The sequence below is a fragment of the Myotis daubentonii genome, chromosome 5, assembly GCF_963259705.1.
Source record: "Myotis daubentonii chromosome 5, mMyoDau2.1, whole genome shotgun sequence".
NCBI classification, from domain to species: Eukaryota; Metazoa; Chordata; class Mammalia; order Chiroptera; family Vespertilionidae; genus Myotis; species Myotis daubentonii.
In genome coordinates, this window is record NC_081844.1 from 33725041 (window position 1) to 33746531 (window position 21491).

Consider the following 21491-nt stretch of genomic DNA (forward strand, 5'->3'; position numbering starts at 1 on the left):
GTCACTCCCTCAGCCTGGCGTCTGCACTGGCCTGGGCTCATCTCCCTACCCCCATGCCCCACTACCTTCCAGGGACACACAGGCTGATTGCGGACATGCCGGGTAGCAGGGCTGATGACACTCCTGAGGCCACCCCGCACCTCCTCACATCCTGGTATCAGCCATGTGTCCAGAACCCCACCTCCCTCCCTCTGCCCTCCCTGGACCCCCTCCCCCTCCCCCATGACCACCTGTTCTTTTGGAGCCTCCCCAGCCTGGGTCCTCTCCCCCACACTTCCAGAGACCCACCCCCCACCCCCCAACTCCCTTATCCAACACCAACCCTCATTGACCTCAGGCGGGAAGAGTGGATCTCCTGGGCACAGGGCATGTGGGCTGCAGCTCCTTATGCCAAACCCAGCCTCCAGGCCCAGGCCCATCTGCACACCCAGCCGAGAAGTCCCTTCTGCCCACCACTCATTGCTCCGGGGGCCAAGACCAGGCGGTAAGGGCAGACTGGCTAGCTGGCGAGCTTCCGGCCTGGGCAGCAAGCCTGAGGTCCCGATATCCCAGCCCGCCCCCCTCCCACCCCCACTGGACTTCTCTAAGCTGCTCTGGACATTCCCATGCCCTGACCTCATGCCCACTTCATGGCCAGGCACTCACTGGGACTGTCCTCAGGCACCAGACCCACGTGGGCACTAGGGGCCCTGGGACTAGTGTCCAGGTTCTATGAAGCCCACATAAAACCCACTTCCCAGGCCCACCAGACGCCTTCCCAGCCGGCTGGAGCTGGGTTCTCGCCTGTGCCCTATGAGCTGCATGTGTCCACAGCCCATGCACGCACAAACTCCAGCTGGATCCAGATGAGTGCACAGAGCCATCTGTGGACACACGTGCAGCCCAGCCCACAGACATACGTGCACAGTTTCACAGGATAGCTTCTTTTTATTTCCTCCGGCAGAACAGGCCCTCTGGGAGCCAGCTCCAGGCCCTCTGTCCTGCCTTTGTCACTCCCAGGGCCTCCCTCCAGCCCCACAGAGGGAGGCTCAGAGCACTGTCTCCGTCATGCGGCGGTCATCCAGGAACCGGGTGAGGAGTTTGGGGACCTGTGTGCCTAACCCAGGGTCCACCCCCACGCCTGCTTCCTGGTGATCCGCCTCGGTCTCCTCCTTGCCCTGGTTCTCAGAGAAGTACAGGAACACCTAGCAGGTGGGTAGCCCGAGGGAACGAGAGGGGAAGTCAGCTGGAGAGCCCGGCCCCCAGCCCCACCGTGGCCTCCAGCCCCTCCCGGGCGGGCGCTTTGGGCACCTCCTCCAGGGTGGTCTGGTTCACTGAGAAGTCCTCCACGCCTTGCTCTGCCCCGTGTGCAGCCAGCTCTTCAAAGACATGAGCTAGGGTGCAGCGCCCTCCTGGTGGCAGCTGGAAGCGCAGGCGACTTCCGTGAGCCTCCCGCAGCTCAGCCCCTGGGAACGTAGCTGCCACGAAGGCCACCACTGGCTCAGACTTCCCCATGGGCACTCGCAGGGTCAGCGTGTGGCCAGCACCGAATCTGGTGGTGAAGAGGGGGGTGGTGAAGGGAGGGTTGTGGGAGGTCATGGGGGATGGGGGATTGTGAAGGTGGGAGTTGTGGGGGTTGGGGGAGGGGGAGGACACACCTACAGCCCAGCCCACCCATCCCACCCTCCTCCTCTCTTCTGGCCCCATCCTCAATGCCAGGCCCCTCTTGACCCTCTACCCAGCACATGTGACCCCAACCCTGCTCCTCCATGTCCTTTAACCAGTTAACTGCCAGGCATCCCCACTGCGTCTATAGACGCTTGTGGCATACAAAGGGTTAAAACGCTCATTCCCTTCTCCAACCCTTCCTCTCCCACGGCCCCACCTCCACCTGACTCCCCTACTCACCTGACCCTTCTCAACCTCCACCCATGGGCCCACCCTTACCCATAAGCCTCCAGCCCACCTGGCCCTGACATGCCCCCTCAACATCTCCCCTGGACAGTCCATGACCCTCACCTCCTCCCCTGTTAGAGCCAAGCCAGCCCTAACCTTAGTCTCTCTTCTGGCCCCACCCTCCTCTAGCCTCTTCCTGCCCCAACACCAGCCCTTGAGGGCTGGCCCAGCTCACCTGCCCTTGAGGTGCTGCGGGCTCCCCAGGCAGTGGAACCGCCCATTCACCATGATGGCCAGGCGCGTGCAGAGTGCCTCACACTCCTCCATGCTGTCAGGGCCAAGTGCTGTGAGCTCCGGCCGGGCCCAGACCACCCACCCTCCCGGCCGGGGCCAGGCTTCCACTCTGAACACGTGCAGCTGGGCCCAGACCTCTCAGTCCCCGGGTTTGCCCCGTGTCCTCACACCCGGGCCAGGGTCAGGACCACCCATCCCGTGTAGCCCTAAGCCCTGAGTGACAGCCTCTCACTGGGGTCTGCCTCGCTCCCCAGAGCCTGGACGGGGGATGGGGGTGGTGAAGGTGGGGAGTTGTGGGGGTTGGGGGCGGGTGACTAGACACCCTGACCCACAGCCCCGACTCACGCCGGGCCCACCTGTGCGAGGTGAGCACCACCGAGCGGCCCTTCCGCACCACAGCCAGGAGGCTGTTCCAGAGGAAGCGCCTTGCACTGGGGTCCATGCCGGTGGTTGGCTCATCCTGGGAGGAGGCAGGGGTAGACTCAGTAAGACCTGCCCTGCCCCGCCCCGCCCTCACCCAGGCCTCAGTGCACACCCACCAGAAAGACCATCATCGGATCTCCCACCAGGGCCACAGCTGTTGCCAGTTTCCGCTTGTAGCCGCCGCTGTAGGTACCCACGGGCTGGTCGGCATAATGCTGGAGCCCCAGGTTCGCCAGGCTCAAGCTTACTGTCTGTGGGTAGGCGGGGGAGGGGAAGTGTGAATGTGGGAGGACCAATTAAAAGTTGAGGGGGCCAGAGTAAGCAGGGAAGACCAGTTAGCACAGAGAGCCAGAGTTAGCATGGGGGGGGGGGCGAGTAATTGTGGGGGACCAGAGTCAGAAGGGGGCCAGCGTGAATGTGGAGGGACCAGGGTAAGCAGGTAGGACCAGAGTAAGTGTGGGGACCCAAGTGAGCAGGGGGGACCAGAGTGAGCCAGGAGGGCTAAAGTGAACTGGGGGGCGCAGATGAACGGGGGGGGGGCAGAATGAGGGTGGGGCCAAAGTTAACAGGAGGATCAACGTGAGCAAGGTAACCAGAGTGAGTGGGGGACCAATGTAAGGAGGGGACCAGTGAATGAGGGGGAACCAGAGTGAGCAGGGGGGGCCAGAGTTAACGTGGGTGAGGGAGCCAGAGTGGTGGGTCCATGTGAGCCAGGGGGATCCCGCGTGGATGTGGCAGGGATCAGAGTGAGTGTGGGGGACCAGAGAGAACAGGGGACAAGACTGAGTAGATGGGGTCCTACCCAGGTAGCTCAGTTGGTTAGAGCATCATCCCAATAAACCACGGTTGTGGGTTCAATACCCGGTCTGGGTACACATAAGAATCAACCAATGAGTTGGTAGAAAAAACTGGTAAATCCACCCACCGATTTTTGGAATGTCTCTAGCTGGGTACATTTTTTTCTTCTCTTCATGTAGTTACAGAGGTACCTAGTTTATAGCTGGTATATTGTGCGCTGCTTGCTAGAAAGTTTAGTTTGGGCTCAGTTTGCTGGGGGTTGGATGGAGTGCTAAAACTACCTTTCTCCTAAAACACTAGCCGGTTGCTCAGTGGTTAGATCGTTGGCCTGAAGACTGAAGGGTCGCTGGTTCAATTCTGGTCAAGGGCACGTATCTCAGGATTTTAGGCTTGATTCCCAGCCAGGAGGCAACCAATTAATGACTCTCTCTCTCTCTCTCTCTCTCTCTCTCTCTCTCTCTCTCTCTCTCTCTCTCTCTCTCTCTCTCTCCTCCTCTGTCTCTGTATCTCCCCCTCCCTTCCACTCTCTCTAAAAATCATTGAAAAAAATATACTCAGGTGAGGAATGACAAAAAAAAGAACAACTCACAAAACACTAGACAGGCAAAGGCAGGTAAGGGGGAGGAAGGAATCGTCACGCTTGTACTTCAGAGAAGTGTGGTGCACCAAGCCTATGGGAAAATGTCATTCTTCAGGGGGGTAGGTGTGGTAGCAGGTGGATTCATTCTTGCCAGGTATTCATTCCTTCGTGTACACATCTGACAGGTACTTATTGATTGCCTACTGTGTACATGTTACTGTGCCCTACGATGCCAGATTTCATACTCAACCAGTTCTGGATCCAAATATTAATAAAATAGACTTTCTCCTCTTAAATAAAAAAGAATCAACTAATGAGTACATAAATAAGTAGAATAACAAACCAATGTTTCTCTCTCTAAAATAAATTTTGAAAAAAGTGAGCATGGGTGGAACCACGTAAGGAGGGGGCCAGAATGAGTGTGGGGGGACAGGACGAGAGTGAATGGGTAGGGGGAGCATTGGGGGCCTTTGGTGGGTCAGAGTGAATGTCGGATGACCAAAGTGAGGGTGGGACCAGGTGGGGGAAGCACAGTGAACGGGTGGAACCTCCTCAGGGCGGGACCAGAGGGAGGACAGGAATGGAGGGGCTAGGGCGAGAGGGAAGTAAAGGGCAATAAAGGGGGCAGGACCAGAATGAGAGCAGGGTGGGACTGACACGTGGGTTGGGGCCACAGTGAATGAAAGATGGGACCTGACCCAGGGGCAGAAAGGCTCAAAGTCCTCGGTCAGAGGTGGAGTCACGGAGAGTGGAGACAGGAGAGAAGGGGCAGGTTCTGAGCAGCGGAGGGGGCGTCCCAGAGCAGGGAGGTGGCAGATGCAGCTTGGATGACAGTGGAAAGCACAGTAGACCCACACGGATGGAGGAGCTGGGGGAGGAGAGAGAGGGCCAGTGGACCTGGGCTCCAGGCATGGCCAAGCAGAGCCAGTGTGGGCAGGGAACCAGAGGTCCCAGTAGAACAAGGGGCAGCGGTCACCTCGACAATCTTGGCCTCGGGGATACCACGCAGACGTGCAAACAGCTCCACGTGCTCCCGGCCTGTCAGCAGCTCAAAGATGGCATCCGACTGAGGACAGTAGCCCGTGCGACAGAGCGCTGCGGCTGGTTCCTGAGTCACGCTGAGGATAGAGAACACGGGGCTCAGGGAACTGGCTAGGCCCCGGGCATGCTGGGGCAAACAGGGGTCTCATTCACCACCCAAGACCACTCTGTTAAGGGACGAGGGTGTCTCCGGGCCCACCCTGTCCATGTTTGGGGGTGTGGAGGCTCACAGCCTGCCCCACCCCTACCCAGAAGCCCCTTACCTGTGGCCTGCCAGTATGACCTCGCCCCCGCTGGGCAGTATGTCCCCAGTCACCATGCGAAATGTGGACGTCTTCCCTGCTCCATTCACGCCCAGCAGCCCAAAACACTGCAATGGCACCCACAGAGGGAGTTGGACAAGCAAGGCCTCGTTCCCTGTGTCCCGGCACTTCTGGCTCTGGGTGGATTTCTAAGTTTCTGTGTGTTGGGCTGTGAGCAAGGGAAACTCCTGGGTGTGTGGGGAGGCAGAGGCTTTTGCTTAGCAAACAAGGGTTGTTGGCACATGGGATGTGTTTAATCAATCCTGGAGCACAGTAGGCATCCTACAGCGATTGCTCCATTCATAGAGGGCACAAGATTTCCAAATATTTCCTGCCATGTGGGGAGTACTCAGGCTGGGTGCACAGTCAGCCCAAGGCGGAGAGGTTGGCTAGCACACAGTAATTACTTCCTAACGGTTCCTGGCACATGTGCGGACACCCGATAGGTGCTCCATAATGAATATGCTTGTCCTCCGTAGGGGCTTACTAATACCTTATTGCACACAGGCGGGTTCAATACATGTAAGCATGCAGTAGGAGCTTAATGAGAGTTTGTTGGCTCAAAATAGGAGCTCAAGTGTTGAGCTCAATAGGTAGGTATTCAATAAAGGGCAGTGGGGCCCAGCCAGTGTGGCTCAGCGGTTAAGCGTCAACTATGAACCAGAAGGTCACGGTTTCATTCCCGGTCGGGGCACATGCCCAGGTTTCAGGCTCAATCCTCAGTAGGGGGCATTCAGAAGGCAGTCAATCAATGATTCTCTCTCATCACTGATGTTTCTCTCTCTCTCCTTTCCTCTCTGAAATCAATCAATCAATCAATCAATCAATCAATCAATCAATGGCAGTGGGTGCACAGTAGAGCAATCTCTCACTGCACCTGCACCAGGACCTCTATTCTGGACTCACCTCACCGGGGGGGATCCCCAAGCATAGACGGTCGACAGCCGGTATCTTCTGCCAGGGGTACACCTGGGAGAAGTGCAGGACCCTGAGAAATGTGAGTGGGCCAATGGGAGCCCCCCCACCTAGCACTCTGCACCAACCTTGGTTAGATCCCGCAGCACCAACACGTCGCCCTGGGTGGCCCCTTCAACCACCCGCTCCCGCTCCCGAGCCACATCCTCATCCTCCTTTCCCAGTGGAAGCAGTGGTCTCAGCTTGGGTCTAGGAACAGAGATATCAGTGGGCCCAAAGCTGGACCCCAGCCCCTGCCACCCTTCCCTGGTCCCCACTGACTGTGGCAGGAGGCGGGTGCGGTGCTGCAGCAAAAGTGTAAAGAGGAGAAAGAGGGGCCCCTGCACCGCCATGGCCAAGAGGTTCTTGCCAACCACCTCCCAGTGCAGGGGCGACTGGAACCGCCCATCTCCTGTGGGAAGAGGAAGGAGAGACTGGGTCCTTGGAGGGGCTTGGCTTCTGAGCCCCTTTTCATCTAAGTCACCTTCAGTTCTTAAGGGATCAGAAACTTGTTAGGCCACTCAACTGGGGTCTAATTGTTATAGAAAACAATGATATCATCACCTCCCTTATTTAGGGCTTTAGACTTCTTGTGATATAACCCAAGATGGAATTAGCTTTTGTGACTGCTTTTCTGAATATCTAACTTGAGCCAAACTTGGGGCCACCTCAGCCCTCCGGCTCTCTTCCTGGGGTCTGCTGTTTATCCTTACCCTGTATAACTGATTCTTGGCTGACACTCCCCACCTGGAGGAAAGTTCTCACCTAAGAGCTCAAAGGCATCAGCCATGGCCTGATTCCTCACCATATCGATGAGCCCCCGACCCAAGCAGAAGTGGGGGAAGATAAGGAAAACCTGTTTCAGGATCCGGCTCACATTCTGCAGTTTCTGCTCAGGGGCAGGAAGGAGGAGGTGGGTCAGAGGCCAAGGCCCCAGCCCCACCCCAGCCTGAGGCCTAGCCTTGCAGAGTCCCACCTGATCAGAGAAGAGCTCAAGCACAAAGGTGGCCATGCTGCCATTGATGCCAATAAATAGGTTGATGCAGGTGAGCACCACGTAGGCCGTGCTGGACACAGAGAAGAAGAAGGAGGCTGGATACATGAGTGGTGTGATCGACCAGCTGCAGGGAAACAACAGGAGTTGCCTGGTAACCACACAGATGGGGGCTGAGTAGCCCTGAGAGGAATACATATCTTCCCTCCCATAGTCTGCATTGTAGACCTATATTAATATGAGTTGGGACAAGATGAGCTTTTAAGGCCACTCTGACACACCACTGAATTAGATCTCACTTGGAGTTACCTCAGACCCCATATTCTTTCTTCTCCTTGGGAGCTACTGAAGAGTCCCATTTCCCTCAACAGTATTGGAGAAGGGGGTGTGGTCAGTAAGTACAGGCCCTGAGGGTCTGGGGGCCTCACCCATATAGTATTAGCAATAGCAGGAGGGCAGGCAGGTTGGCAGGGGACACATATGCCTTCCGCTGAAAGGCCAGAAATATGAGCACCACGATGCATGCTGGCACCAAGTAGTTACACTGCATAGGAGACGGCAGTTACCCCATCAGTGTGCAGGGTTGGGAGCTGCCATCCTTAGCCCTGTAACCCACCCTAACCTCTCTGCATTCTTCTAGGTATCAGGACATGAAGTCCCACAATCCCCAAAACTTCACCCCAGCCATCCTGGACAAGTCCCTGCCCAGAGGGGCCAGAAGGGGAATAGCAGCAGCTGGGCCCCCACCCCTCTGGGGAGTCCCCGCACCATATCCCAGAGAAAGTTGCCAAGCCAGTAAAGAGTGGGGGATAGGCCCCCCATGAACTGCAGGTGTTTGGCTCGGGTGACACGCTCCTCAATGAGGACAAGGATGAAGCTGGCCGGGATGAAGGACATGGCGAAGACCACGCAGATGGAGACAAGCACGTCCACTGAGGAGGCCATCCTGGGGGCAGAGGCACATGAGCTGCTCAGGGCAGAGCTGCATTCCACTGATGGAACCAAGATCCACAGGGCCGGTTCCAGCCATTTTGGGATGAGGGTGGCTGGGTCATTTGGCAGGGAGAGGTTTCACAAGTCTCCAGTAAGATAAAGGTTTATGTGATGAGTACACATGGGCCATTGGGGGAGACTTGAGCTCCCCCTGAACCCCTCCCATCACCCAAAATTAACAGGGAAACTGAGGCGGGAGAGAATATGCAGGGCAGAAAGACTCACAGGGTGGCCTTAGATAGCTGCTCCTTAGTGAGGTTCAGGGGGTGGTTGAGTGTGGTGATACTGTGAGCATGGCGGGTGGGGCCTGGTGGCAGGCGGGCACGTAGGAGTGCATTGTGGGCTCGGTTGACAAAGGCCACCATGGCATGCCAGCCCTTGTTGTTGAACCAGATCTAAGATGGGGTCAAGGCCGAGGGTTAAGGGTGACAAAGTCAGCCCTGCCCCCACGAGCCACCTGTCCACTACCCCCAGTTCCCACCTTGAGGCTGTGCTGAGCATCCAGGCCATGAGCCCATGCTATGAGGTTATTCAGGAAGCGGTCGATGGCCCCACCAGGTTGGGGACTCAGCAGCACACGCAGCATCTCCAGTGAGCGCCCCACCTCACGCCCTGAGGGTAGGCCCACATCTGGGGCCCCCAAGGAGATGCCCCCGTACCTATGGGACATTGGGGGCAGGGAGGGGCAGCTGAGGGCCAGCAAGAATGGAATGGGAGAGCCCAGGAGTGGAACGACACAGGGAGTAGGAAGGGAACCCAAGGCAGAGGCCCCTCCTCACCTGACCTCATCCACCCATTTCTTAGTCTTCAGGCTGAGAGAGAGACAGACAAAAAGACAGAGATGTGAGTGAGACAGAGTGCAAGATGCTGGAGGATCTGGTGAGACAGCGAAAAGGGGGTTGGGCAGGGAGGGCACTCAAGCCCAGGCATCCACCCTGACCTCCCTGTGGACCAGACCACCTCCTTGACCTGAGGACCCACACAACAGCCAGGCACACCAAGTCCTCCTGCTGCTCACCCCTGGTGCACTAGGCGTGGGTAGGTCTTGACCAGAAAGTCAGACAGGTTCCGGCCCGTCAGGTTCTGCACAATTTCGCCCGAGTCAGTCAGAGCCTGAGGTGGTGGGGGGCCACCAGCTGCAGCTGGGCAGTTGGGCAGCAGGTGGCGGGTGCCAGCCTGGCTGCACTGGCAGGCAGGGGATGGAAACTCCGGGGTCCAGTTGCCACTGGCCAAGACCTCCGCCACTTCTGTGGGAATCTTGGGCACGGAGAACCAGCAGACGGTGGGCTGCATACACTTGGGGGGCCTGTGGAACGGGGCAGAACTGTGGGCATGCAGCTTCCAGGGGGTGGGCCAGAACATGGAGGCTCCCAGGTCCCAAGAAGGCATAGAGGGTGCCTGCTTGGGACCCGGGCACCCCTGAGCCCACTGGCCAGAGCCCAGATAGGGAAGCCAAGGCTAGAAAAGAGCTAGGTCCTGGCTGAGGAACTCACCTTTGGGAGCTGTTATGCAAGTAGGGATTCTCCAATCCTGCCTCCTCCAGCAGTGCCTCCAGCAGGCGGGCACCCTCGGGGCTCCCTGGAGCATCCTCACTGTGGGGGGTGCGGGGTCAGGGCTGCGTCCATGGGTCCCTGGTCCTCCCACCACCAGCTCCCTCTTCTCTGCACCAACCTGAAGAAGGATACCTGGGCACCATACATGCTGGGACTGAGCTGCAGAGCTGGGTAGTACTGGAAAGGCGGCACGATGAGGCTGAACATCAAAGCCAGGGCCACAAACAGGGCAGGCAGCAGGATCTGAAGGACCCGCATTAGCTGCCCTCCCCACCTACCCGCCAGTCTCACCACACCTTTTCCTGCTCCCACTCTACAACCATCCGTGGCTCCCCAGTGCTTTCAATAAAGGCGTGCAGGGCAGGGGATATGCCTGGGGTTAGGCAGTTGAATTAGGCCGAGTATCCTCCCTAGTTCCCATCCCCTTTCACCTGTGAGAACAGACCACGGCGGCTACGGGAGGCAAGCAGAAAGCGCTTGAGAAGCAGGGCTCGGAGCTGCTGGCAGGTCAGTGTCCAGCCCTGTACCCGGCCCACGATGTCCGGCCCAGAGACCTGCAGGGCCTGTGTCTCTGGGGCAGAGCCAGCTGTGGGGATGGGAGGGTCAAGTGTTCATGCTATGGGGACTGGGAGAGGCCAGGGTGCCACAGGGTCAGGGTGGGGCAACTCACCCAGGTCCCTATCTTCCAGGGCTGACTCCTCTGGCAGAATCCTGAGCCCCTGGGTCACCTTTGGTTGAGTAACGCCTAGACGGGGGTGTTGTCTGTGGCGACCATCTATGGGACCACCAGGGGACCAGGTCAGGGGGCACAGATGAAGGGGTTCAGGAGTCAGAGATGGAGGTCAGGGTTATGCCTTGGGCCAGACTCAGCCAGGAATTGGGACTTGGTATAAAGTGAGGTCCAACTCTGGGCCAGTGTTAGGGGTCTAGGACAGAGACCTGCAGCCGCACCCTCTGGGTCTGTGTCCACAGCACAGGCTTCCACCACCTTCAGGAAGATCTGGGGAGACAGAATAGGGGGCTCAAAGCCTGAGGATCCACAGGAGGGAGCCAGGGACTCAATCCCCTCCAATCCTCAGTTTCTCCAAGGGACTCCAAGTCTCCAGGCACCCACCAGGGCCCTGCCTCCTCCCTGGAGTCCTTGCTGTAGATAAGCAGACTCCTCCTCATTCCAGGCAGCCCTCCCCCAGCAGCCGCACCTCCTCGAGGCTGGTGTCGGAGATCCCATAGCCGGTCAGCCCCAGCTCCCCCAGTCGCTGGTCCAGCTCATGGAAGAGCTTGGCGAAGCTGCCATCCAGGGCTCCCTCATAGGGCAGCACCAGCAGCAGCTCATGCGATAGGTCCTCGACCACCCGTGCCCCGGGCACCTGGTGCTGCACCACTGCCAGCAGGCGGGGTGTACCTGGGTGAGCAGGGGTGCGTATCAGGGGCCCTGGCTCCTGCCTCACCCCAGCCTCCCTGGGGAAGGGACTTGGGTGACTCACAAGGGACTGAGCCTGTGGACAGAGGTGGTCAGGGTTAAGCACCTGAGGGCAGGATTTGATCTGGGATCAGAGCTGGAGTGCACCCAAGGTCAGAGGTCAGAGGTAGGTTTCTGGGCTCAGCCCAGGGTCAGGGGTCCAGTCTGGGGTCATAAAGCCCTGTTGCCCTGAACCAAGCCACTGCCACCCACCAGCCCCTCCCTCTGGTTCTCCTACCCCAGGCCTCACCAGCCTTGCTGCCATGACTGCCCAGCTCCCTCTCCTGCCTGTCATCCACGCTGTCCTTCAAGTCAGTGTCACCCTGCAGGCAGAGGGGCACCAATTGACATGGCCTTTGGGGCTGGATAGAGCCATCAGGGGTTGGGGGTCGAAGGCCAGCCCCAGCCCTTACCTTTGTGCTGGTGGCCAGGGACTGGGGACCCTTTGCCAGCCTCAGGTAGTAGCCAGATCCCAAGCGACGGCGCAGGAAGAGTGGGGAGCCACAGCAGCGTAGGCGGCCACCTGCCACCACTGCTATCCGGTCTCCCAGTAGCTCCGCCTCATCCAGGTGGTGGGTAGAAAGGATCAGTGTGCGACCTGGGCATAGGAACCCAACATACATGTATCATCAGGGCATCCGGTCTTTGCCTATGTTGTAGCCTCTGACAAGAATTGCCTGCCCGTGTGGCAAACTCCTACTCATCTCTCAAAACCCATCCCTGTCCGCCAGCAAGGCTCAGTGGTTGAGCGTCGACCTATGAACCAATGCCCGATCAGGGTACATGCTGGGTTGTGGGCTTGATCCCCAGTGTCGGGCATGTAGAAGGCAGCCGATCAATGATCCTCTCTCATCATTGATGTTTCTATCTCTCTCATCCTCTCCCTCCTTCTCTCTAAAAGCATTAATAAAAACATTTAAAAACAAAACAAATAAACAAAAAAACTACATCCCTAACACTTCCTCCTGAGAAGCCTTTTCTCCTTGTCAGAAACCTTTTTTTAAAAAAATATATATTTTTATTGATTTCAGAGAAGAAGGGAGAGGGAGAGAGAGATTGAAACATCAATGATGAGAATCATTGATCAGCTGCCTGCGCACCCCTACTGAGGATCAAGCCCGAAACCCAGGCATGTGCCCTTGACCAGATTGAACCCGGGACCCTTCAGTCCTCAGGCCGATGCTCTATCCACTGAGCCAAAGCAGCCAGGGATTTTGTGAGAATTTTTATAAGCCTTTATTTGAGCCAAACTGAGGACATATGCCAGGGAGCTTGCCAGGGAACAAGGACTCAAATGTTCCTCTCCTGTTTTTTAGTCAAGCTAGTTTCCCAGTCGGCAGAGCCTTTGAAGATACCCAGTGAAAACTTCGCACCCTTGCCCTGGCCGGTTTGCTCAGTGGATAGAGTGTTGACCTGCGGACTGAAAGGTCCTAGGTTTGATTCTGGTCAAGGGCACATGCCCAGGTTGTGGGCTCGATCCCCAGTGGGAGGTGTGCAGGAGGAGCTGATCAATGACTCTCTCGTCATTGATGTTTCTACCTCTCTCTCCCTCTCCTTTCCTCTCTGGGGTCAATGAAAGTCTATTGAAAAACAAACAAACAAAACACTTTGCACCCTTACTTATCGCTGGGGCAGACAATGAAGAAAAATGCCACTAAAAAGAAACACACCAAAAAACAAACCAAAACAAAGAACAAACAAACCACTTCAAGCGGCAACCCGCAGAGAACAACCAGAAACCTTTTCTGGCCCCTCACGCAGAATCCAGGAGAACCTGTGCTGCCCCCAACTCTTACCTTCCCGGTATTTAAGCAGCAGCTCCCAAATGCTGCGACGGGAAGCAGGGTCCACACCAGCTGTAGGCTCATCCAGGATAACGACTCGGGAGCCACCCACAAAAGCAATGGCCACTGACAGCTTTCGTTGCATCCCTCCTGGGCGGGGACAAGGGCCTGGATTTCAGCGCGACCCCGAGTCTTGAACAGGGCTGCCTCCCCTTCCCATGCCCCGTTCCTCACCCACCTTGACCTCAGCACCTGGCTTACTCTGAGGGCCGCAGATCTCCTCTGGCTGCCTACTACCCTTGGCTAAAGTCCCAGCCCCCTCTCCAGCCTCATCTCCACCAACCAGGCTGGGCTCACCTGAGAGGTGGCGTGTCTGTGCGTGCCGCTTGGGGACAAGCCCTACATCCTGCAGCAGCAGGTCCTGCTCTGGGCCCACGGCAGCCGCACTCAGACCCTTCAACCGACCGTAGAACCAGATGTGCTCGTCCACGGTCAGCCTGCAGCCACAGGCAAAAACAGTGCCACCATAGCAGGCGGGGTCTCAGAGGACACCCAGCCCGCCCTCCGTTGTACCCCAGGCCTCTCAGGACTCACATGTCAAACAGCACATTGTACTGAGGGCAGACGCCCAGGTGGGGCCGGATGGCGGCCATGCCGGACTGGACGTTATGGCCCAGGACATAGGCGGAGCCAGCAGTGGGTGGAAAGAGGCCACTCAGGATGGACCTGGGGGTGCAGGGGTCTCAGAGCATCTGTTCCTTCAGAAGTGGAAACTGAGGCCCCCAAAGAAGGGGCACCAGCATGTATGGAGCACTGTGGGGAGCCGGCACGGCCATGGCAGACTCAGCCCCAGGGCGCCTGATGTGCCATGCCAGCTCAGCCTGGTCCAGTGACCCTGAGTGGGGGGGTGAAAGGCTTAGAAAAGACAGACAAGAGAATGAAAGCTGGGTCTCGGTGGGACGCTGCTCCCTGATGAGGAGACAGCGCCAGCGCCCACAAGCCCACAAGCCGTGTCTTTATTTTATAGCAGATGCCACGAGGCAAAGTAGGGGCGTGATCAAGTTGTCTACAGCATTCTCGTGAGTTCCAACCTCACTTAACTACATGCACCCGAACTTATCACAAGGCACGTGGGGCCACGTGTTCAGACCATAGGTTCAAGCTTATAACCACAGCCCTTGGCTATGATTGTGCTGGGAGGGCCCTGCCCTCCAGCTGGGACTTGCAGTGGCAATGAGAGGACCCTGTCCTTTCATTAGTCGGAGGCTTGAACCTGGCCAAAACACTGTAGCCACGCCCTATAGAGCACCTATTGCATGCCCAGGCCAAGGTGGGTTATATCTCTATTTTATAGGAGGGAAATTGAGGATCAAAGAAAATACTTGTTACCTGCCCATCACGCACCCAAAGTGATCTGGGGGGATCACACTCCCAATGCAGAGACGGGAACCTTCTGGCCCCAGATGCCTTTCACATTAACCAGATAAGCAAACAGTCGGGGGGGGGGGGGGGGGCGGAAGGGTGTGGCCACTCACATTGTAGTTGTCTTGCCAGCGCCGTTGGGGCCCAGGAAGGCGGTGATGTGGCTCTGGTAGAAGTCCAGGCTGAGCCCGTAGAGGGCCGGTGTTGGGTTGCCAGGAAAGCGCTTTTCTAGGCCCCGTATGGAGACGCCTGGAATCAGGCCGGACGGAGCCTCCTCCACCAGCTCTGGGGAAAGAGGGCAGTCAGCGGCGGGGCCCTTGGGCAGCCATTAGAACCTGTCTGTATAGTCAGGGACCTGTCAGGCTCCAGTTTACGGGAGGTAGGGAAGCCACCAGGGATGCGGAGAGCTGAAGGTGTCCAGAGATGGGGATCTGACTGGGTTTTGGAGGGGCCTTAGGGTCCAGCTGGGGAAGCAGCTAGTAAGGCTTGTTTCCTCACCCTGTGGGTCCTGCCAGGCTGGGGGCAGGTCAGAACTCTTGGGGGGTCTAGGCCCAAACCAGTAGCTCCTCCGAAAGGGAAAGTTCCATGGTTCAGGGATCCCATACTGGCCTGGGGGAAGCAGTGCTCAGTTATATCCTTTGAGCCTCATTCCCCTGGAGGATTCCAGGCATTCAGGAAAGAAGGTGACTGGGAGACCCCGCCCGCCTTCCCCAGGCTGTCCTCAAATGCAGCCACCTGGGTGCATGTGTCAGGAAGCCCCACCCTCTCACCTGGGAGGCCCCATCCTGAGCAGACCCGCCCCTCCGCCCAGCCTCCCTGGTACCGGGGAACACAGTCAGGAGTCCCTACTCATAGAGTCCACCTGGGCACACAGTCTCCAGGTACCAAGTGGTGAGACCATAGAGCACGGCATCCAGCAGCAGAAGGCCCGAGACCTGGGCCAGGCTGAAGACATCAGCTGCAGGCCCAGTGCCCATGTTGTGCCACTGTGCGCCCTCGCCTTGCTCCTCCAGCAGCGCCAGGCTCTCACAGCCAAAGCCAAAGGCCACCGGTGACAGAATGCTCTGCGGGTGGGGGCAGAGGCAGGTGGGTCAGAGAGCGAAGGCGGCGACCGTCCTGCGCCTCACCCCGGCCCAGCTCTCACCATGGCCACGCGGCCGCCCGCGGGCAGCTGGTCCCTCCAGGCCACGCACAGCACGTAGGGCAGATAGAGCACGAAGTACACGAGGCCCCCGCAGGCGGCTGCCAGGTTGGCCTGGGAGAAGAAGACGCTCAGCAAGCAGCTCTGGACCACCGTGGCCACGGCGAAGGCCGCCAGGAACAAGAAGAGTACGACCGGGTGGCTATAGGGGAGGATGTCCCCCAGCTGCAGGAGGCAGAGGGGACTCGGATGAGACCCAGGTTGGCCCAGGGGTCCGCACCCGCGCAGGGCTCCTCCTGCGGTTACCCTCCCCTGCGTGCACACCCCCACCCTGCAGCCAGGAAGACATGGCACCCCCACCTTGAGCACCATCACCAGCAGTGCCGTGCTGAGAAGGAAGGGCCCAAGGCAGCTGAGGAACCACCCCAGCCACAGCACAGCGCGGCCGAGCCCCATGGCGTGCATGGTATAGCGCAGCCGCGTCTCCTTCTCCCGCACCAGGGCCTTCACGGTCAGTGACACTGAGTAGATCCAGGACAGTGTCAGGAAGAGTGGCAGCGACCGGCCCAGCACACGCAGGAACCTGGAGCAGCAGGGGTGGAGGCTGGAGACCCTGGGCAGCCCCCGCCTGACACTATGGTTCCCGCCCCACGATCCTAAGGCATAGGCAGCTGTGAACATTTGTCCTCTCTTATCCTCGGGCCCTTCATTCAGCCTAAGGGTCCCAGCCGTCAGCACAGGCCACATTCTCTCTGTGCCAGGGGACCCCAGACCCTTAGGGGTCCCTGTTCCTTCCTCTACAGGTCTCTGGCGGTGGCCCACCTAAGCCTTGACTTCATGAATGTTCCAAATGGAGACCAGCTCCCACCTGAGACCTGGTATCTGCAGCTGGCGAATGAGTGGGGAGGAGGCACTCACCCGTCATCCACGTAGCACGGGTAGGGCATCTGCTGCAGGTAGAGGCTGGCACGGGGTGCATGGCCGCTGAGCACACGCACTGCTGCATGCTCCAGCAGGTCCTGCAGGTACACGAAGCCACCCCACACATAGCGCAGGTCTGTCAGGGGGTCAGCGTCCGGGCCAGGTTTCCAAAACCTGCAAGGAGCACAGTAGTTGGCTGCAGGGACTGGCTGGAAACACCACCCTCCACCCTGTGCCCATTTTACAAATTTAGTTCTGTCCACACCCACAGGCTCAACTACAGGCCTGGCCGGGCCTGCTACCCAATTGTCCCAACACCCACTCCCATGTACCACAGAAGCCAAGGCGTTAAGCCCAGCCATCAACCCCTTTAGCAGGCCCATTACACAACCTAGGCCCCGCCAACCATGAACCCCCAATTGGTCTAAGGGAGTGGTTCTCAACCTTCTGGCCCTTTAAATACAGTTCCTCATGTTGTGACCCAACCATTAAATTATTTTCGTTGCTACTTCATAACTGTAATGTTGCTACTGTTATGAATCGTCATGTAAATATCTGATATGCAGGATGGTCTTAGGCGACCCCTGGGAAAGGGTCATTCGACCGCCAAAGGGGTCTTGACCCACAGTTTGAGAACCGCTGGACTAAAGAATCAATCAGACTCTGCCTGCCTGGTCTCTAATGGGTGATGGGGGATGAGTGATGGGCCGAATGCCCTGGCCTCATCCATCATGCTCTTGGTCCCACTCCAACACACGGCCACACTCCCACCTGTCCCTGATCTTATTGGTTTTGACGACATTGTCAATGTCCATGCGGATCTTGATGCGCACGTGGCCTGGGCCGCGGAGCAGCTCTTCATCCCGGGGATCGTTGGGGCCCAGGAAGACAACCCCTGCCCAGAAGCGGTGCTCGGCAAGCAGCTCCAGAGCCCGCTCCACCAGGGCTGCCTCCGAGGGTGCTGCCTCCAGCTTGTCCAGGCTCACGCACTGGAGAGGGTACAAGGCCTGGGTCAGAGGGGCCCTGGGTCTGTCCTGGACCTTGGGGCTGAGCCGGGCTTTCTCCCAGGGCAGGGCCCACCCCTCCAGCAGATCCCCCCACAGGACAGGCTAGCTCTCTCCATTCCCAAGTGGATGGCCTCTCACCTCCATAGCACGGCCCAGTATGCCCACCAGAAGCTCCACATCTGCATAAGCTTCCTTCCAGCTGTAGCCACCGCTAGAGGGATCCAGAAAGGCTTGAAGAGCCTCCTCCTGGTGCAGGCCTCGGGGTCCTGGCTGCCTCTTTCCTTTGTTCTGAATTTGCAGGAGCCTCTGGGGAATGGCAAGGGAACGTGGCGGTCTGCATGGGGCACTCCTTGTCTTGTTACCCCTCTTCCCATCCCTGGGGCCTGTCCTCAACATGGAGGTCACATCGCACCTCCACACCCTTGCCCAGGAGGCCCTGACCTGCCTTTTGCCCTAATTCTCAGCAGGGGGTGATAAGACCGGGCAGGCTGTAGATAACTCTGCCACCCTCCGTTCTGGGCCCACCTGCAGCATGGCTATATTTGCACTGTCATTCAGGAAGTTGAAGAGCTGGGGTCCCAGCACCCCCCACACCTCCTGGAGATCCTTCAATACAGTCAGCTCCTGGAAGGTCCGGTTCACCTGGGGGAGGCAGGAGGCCAGATCAATGCCATGCTCACCCATTCACGACCCATCTTCTGACAGAGGATCCCTGTCCACTTCTTTCTCCTCCTCTTTGTTCCATCCTTCTCTCAGGCCTGGCCCTCATCCCCTGAGCTGAGGGAGGGACCAGGGACCCCACCCCCCCTAACCTGTGCCATGAGCTGCCGAGTGAAGGGCGTGTCAGGTGCAAACAGCAGTTTCCCCAGGACCAGTGGCTTCAGGCGCCTCCAGAGCAGCTGCATGTCCAGGATCCCCATCATCTCAGCACAGGCAGGGCCTGGTCAGAGGTGCCATGAGGCCATGCCCCCACACCCACACTCCACTTCCCAAACTGGGCAGCCAAGGTCAATCACTCACTCAGGCCATGGTCAGGTAGGGCTGGCTCCTGCATCACCACCTCCTCCGGGTCACTGGCCTCATACCTGTTGAGGGAGGGCCTCCTAGGGACTCTAGGCCCCTTGTCCCCACAGAAGGCTTCTAACACTGCTTCCAGGGGGCCATCTGTCTGCCGGGGTCTCCGCAGTAGTGCCTGAAGCTCTGCCAGGCTGGGCAGCACCAGGAGCTGGAGAGAGGTCACCAGAGGGTGCTGGCAGTCCTCCCTCCAGCACAGTCCCACTGCCAATCCTTAACCGGGTCAGGACATCCCACCTGGAGCACCTTCTCCCTCTCTTTCTGCCCAAATTCCCCCCAAAAAATCTTACTCAAGGTGAGTACCTAGGACTAACCCTGTCACCTCCCCATCTGGCAGCCTGCCCCTCTAGTTTCCTGCATGGGGTGGAGGATGAGGGGCCTCTTACTTGCTGGGCCAAGTCCCCTGCTGCTTCCACAATGCTGCCCACTGACTCTTGGGCTTGGTCTAGCAGAGACCTCAGGGACTCCTGGGAAGAAAGATAACAGGGTGACAATGACCTTGTTTGAGGTCTCACCAAGAGGGCACTTTGCCAGGCAGTTTATACTACGGGTACAGACCCCATTTTATAAATGGGGAAACTGAGGCTCCAAGAGGCACTTGGACTTGCTCAAGGTCTCAAAGCCTAGAGTCCACTACCATGCCAGACACAGCCTGTCCAGGTTCCAGGGACAGACCAGACAAAAGCCCGGAGGCTGGAATCAACTGCCCTGGGAGTCACCCGGCCTGAATGGGGCAGTGCCAGGACTTCCTGAGAGCAGGGTCTCAGAGTCATTTCACCCAGCCCCACCTCACCCCTCGCAGCAGTGTTCCCAGCAGCTCAGTAGCCAGGGATGGTCTCTCCTGCAGCTGATCACTTGACTGGGGCCAGACTGTAGGAGGCACACAGGAAGCACAGGGTTAGGCAATGTTTAGCCTGAAACATCGCCACCTGTGCCCATTTCACAGCCAGGCAGGTGGAGGCTCGAAGCTCAGCACCACCTACCAGAAGACCCTGGCCTCCCACTTGCTCCTAGTGCAGTCCTTAACTTGGGTATCAGCTTCCCCAGGCTGGCCAACATCCTGTGGACCCTGGGGCTCCCCAAAATAGCACGGACATCTGCCAGGAGCCGGGAGACCCTGGGGACACAGAGAGGGCGGGAAGCAGGGGCTCAGTGGGCATCCCCGCACCCACCAGTGGCCTCCGGACCCACAGCGCTTGCTCACAGGGAGTCATTAAAGTTGTTGAGGACACCTGGCTCCTCACTGGGCGTGTGCCGAGGGAAGCAGGTGTTGTTCAGGTTGCAGATGAGACCCTGGAGCCAGGGCACGGTGCCTGCAGAGGGCAGCGGCTTGCTGGGGAAGTGGCCTGCGGGAATGCCAGGTGTTACGCGCCTTGTCAGAGTCTTCACCAGGATCCCACTCAGCCATTTATTGGGTCTGTGCTCTCTGGCATTTGCTCACTGGGGCCCCTGTGCATAGGGTGACTCCCTTGCCTCCCCCGCTATGAAAGCACCTGGACCCTGGAGGGGGCTTACATTCATGCTGCTCCAATGGGGGGTGGGAAGAGCGGACGGCCACCAGGATAAAGAATAGGAAGAGAGGCCACAACAACTCCACCAGGAGCTGGATCTGGGGTAGAGAGAACAAGCAGGACAGTGGGGAACAGTGGGGAGCGCTTGGGCCGTGCCCAACCTGTCCCAAACGCCTGGGCGTTACCGGCTGTCTCTTGCGATACAGGAAATTCTTCCAAAGCAGCAGCGTCAGCTGTGTCCAGAAGGCCATGGTGGAAACAGGAGACCGGACCGCGGGGTCAGACTGAAGACTGTGCTGTGCAGCTGCGGGCAACTCCCTGTCCCTCTCGGAACTTCATTTCTCTATCCCATTGTGCAGAATTTTCTGGACATCTGCCTTGAGCTAGGCAAACAGTAAGCACTTATTATAGTGTTTACTCCCCGAAGGGAACCAATGGGAGCCCTGCCTGAAGTCATCCTTACATCTGATTGGTTGCCAGGGCTGTCACTCCCTGTAGTGCGGGTGGAAAAGGCTGGCAACTAATTATTGGGGGGCGGGGCCTCAGCGTAACTCTTTCATCACCAGGCTCTACCCTAATCCCACTTGGGGACCTCCAGATCCTGGCCTCCAATCTTATCCTTGACCAGGGGAAGGATCCCCCTCCTCTTCCCCAAGGATAATAGCAAAGTATTTACTGTGAACATTCACACGCCTGGCTGGAAGAGGGGGCAATTCAGGAGCCCAGAGACAGGCAGTCATCCAGCGGGAGGCGGATCCCCGCTCTACCTACCCCTCACGTATTATTTATCGCTCAGGAGACCCCCCCAAGATCTAGAAAACGGGTTAGAAGGGACAGTGAAGCTGAGACCGGCTTGGCTCAGTGGAGAGAGCGTCGGCCTGCGGACTGAAAGGTCCCAGGTTCGATTCCGGTCAAGGGCATGTACCTTGGTTGCGGGCACATCCCTAGTGGGAGGTGTGCAGGAGGCAGCTGATTGATGTTTCTCTCTCATCAATGTTTCTAACTCTATCTCTCTCCCTTCCTCTCTGTAAAAAAATCAATAAAATATATTTAAAAAAAAAAAAAAAAAAAGAAGAAGGGACAGTGATGGAGGCTCCTGGAACCAGTGATCCTGACCCCATCACTTGCTTGGAATTGTCCAGCTCTGGCCTATTTCATTACTGCACAGATGGGGAAACTGAGGTCGCCAGGGGGACAGGGCGTGGCCACAGCTCACATACAAAGGGGCTGCAGGTGTACCTCCCACCCCCACTCTAGAACGCTCCTTTACCTAAAGCGGGACCTGGGGGAGCGGCCTCCGTTTCTCCATTGGTACAGCGGGGGCAGGTGTGGAGGGGTTCCAACGAGGAAAGGGGCTGCAGGTGT

General features: G+C 58.0%; 1 protein-coding gene across 2 annotated transcripts; it reads right to left on the reverse strand.

Annotated features, from left to right (window-relative positions):
* Positions 1–907: 907 nt before the first annotated feature.
* ABCA7 (ATP binding cassette subfamily A member 7) lies at positions 908–20504 on the reverse strand. 2 transcript variants are annotated; one of them, XM_059697398.1, is made up of 46 exons: positions 20312–20504; positions 20131–20224; positions 19820–19961; positions 19599–19732; positions 19409–19485; positions 19002–19082; positions 18562–18766; positions 18354–18481; positions 18067–18183; positions 17680–17847; positions 17306–17523; positions 16532–16708; positions 15974–16196; positions 15617–15838; positions 15335–15536; positions 14971–15081; positions 14586–14757; positions 13645–13776; positions 13408–13547; positions 13063–13200; positions 11680–11864; positions 11517–11589; positions 11007–11209; positions 10747–10807; positions 10478–10582; positions 10239–10393; positions 9926–10050; positions 9748–9846; positions 9273–9560; positions 9034–9066; positions 8736–8913; positions 8480–8649; positions 8030–8207; positions 7690–7805; positions 7244–7388; positions 7033–7156; positions 6550–6679; positions 6357–6477; positions 6220–6282; positions 5275–5381; positions 4947–5088; positions 2709–2843; positions 2526–2629; positions 2111–2203; positions 1291–1531; positions 908–1184 (listed from the first exon to the last, which is right to left on the reverse strand). In XM_059697398.1, the coding sequence occupies exons 1-46, from the start codon at positions 20375–20377 to the stop codon at positions 1029–1031; spliced, it is 6477 nt and encodes a 2158-aa protein (XP_059553381.1). In that variant the 5' UTR covers positions 20378–20504; the 3' UTR covers positions 908–1028. The 2 variants fall into 2 exon arrangements, with proteins under 2 accessions (XP_059553381.1, XP_059553380.1); XM_059697397.1 differs by having other exon boundaries at positions 6357–6679.
* Positions 20505–21491: the final 987 nt, after the last annotated feature.

Coding starts and splice junctions, on each gene's coding strand:
- ABCA7 (XM_059697397.1), bottom strand. CDS start 20,377: ATGGCCTTCTGGACACAGCTGACGCTGCTGCTTTGGAAGAATTTCCTG. Junction 18,482..18,561: donor CCTACCTGACCATGGCCTGA/GTGAGTGATTGA, acceptor ACCTCTGACCAG/GCCCTGCCTGTGCTGAGATG. Junction 9,561..9,747: donor TTGCATAACAGCTCCCAAAG/GTGAGTTCCTCA, acceptor CCCGTTCCACAG/GCCCCCCAAGTGTATGCAGC.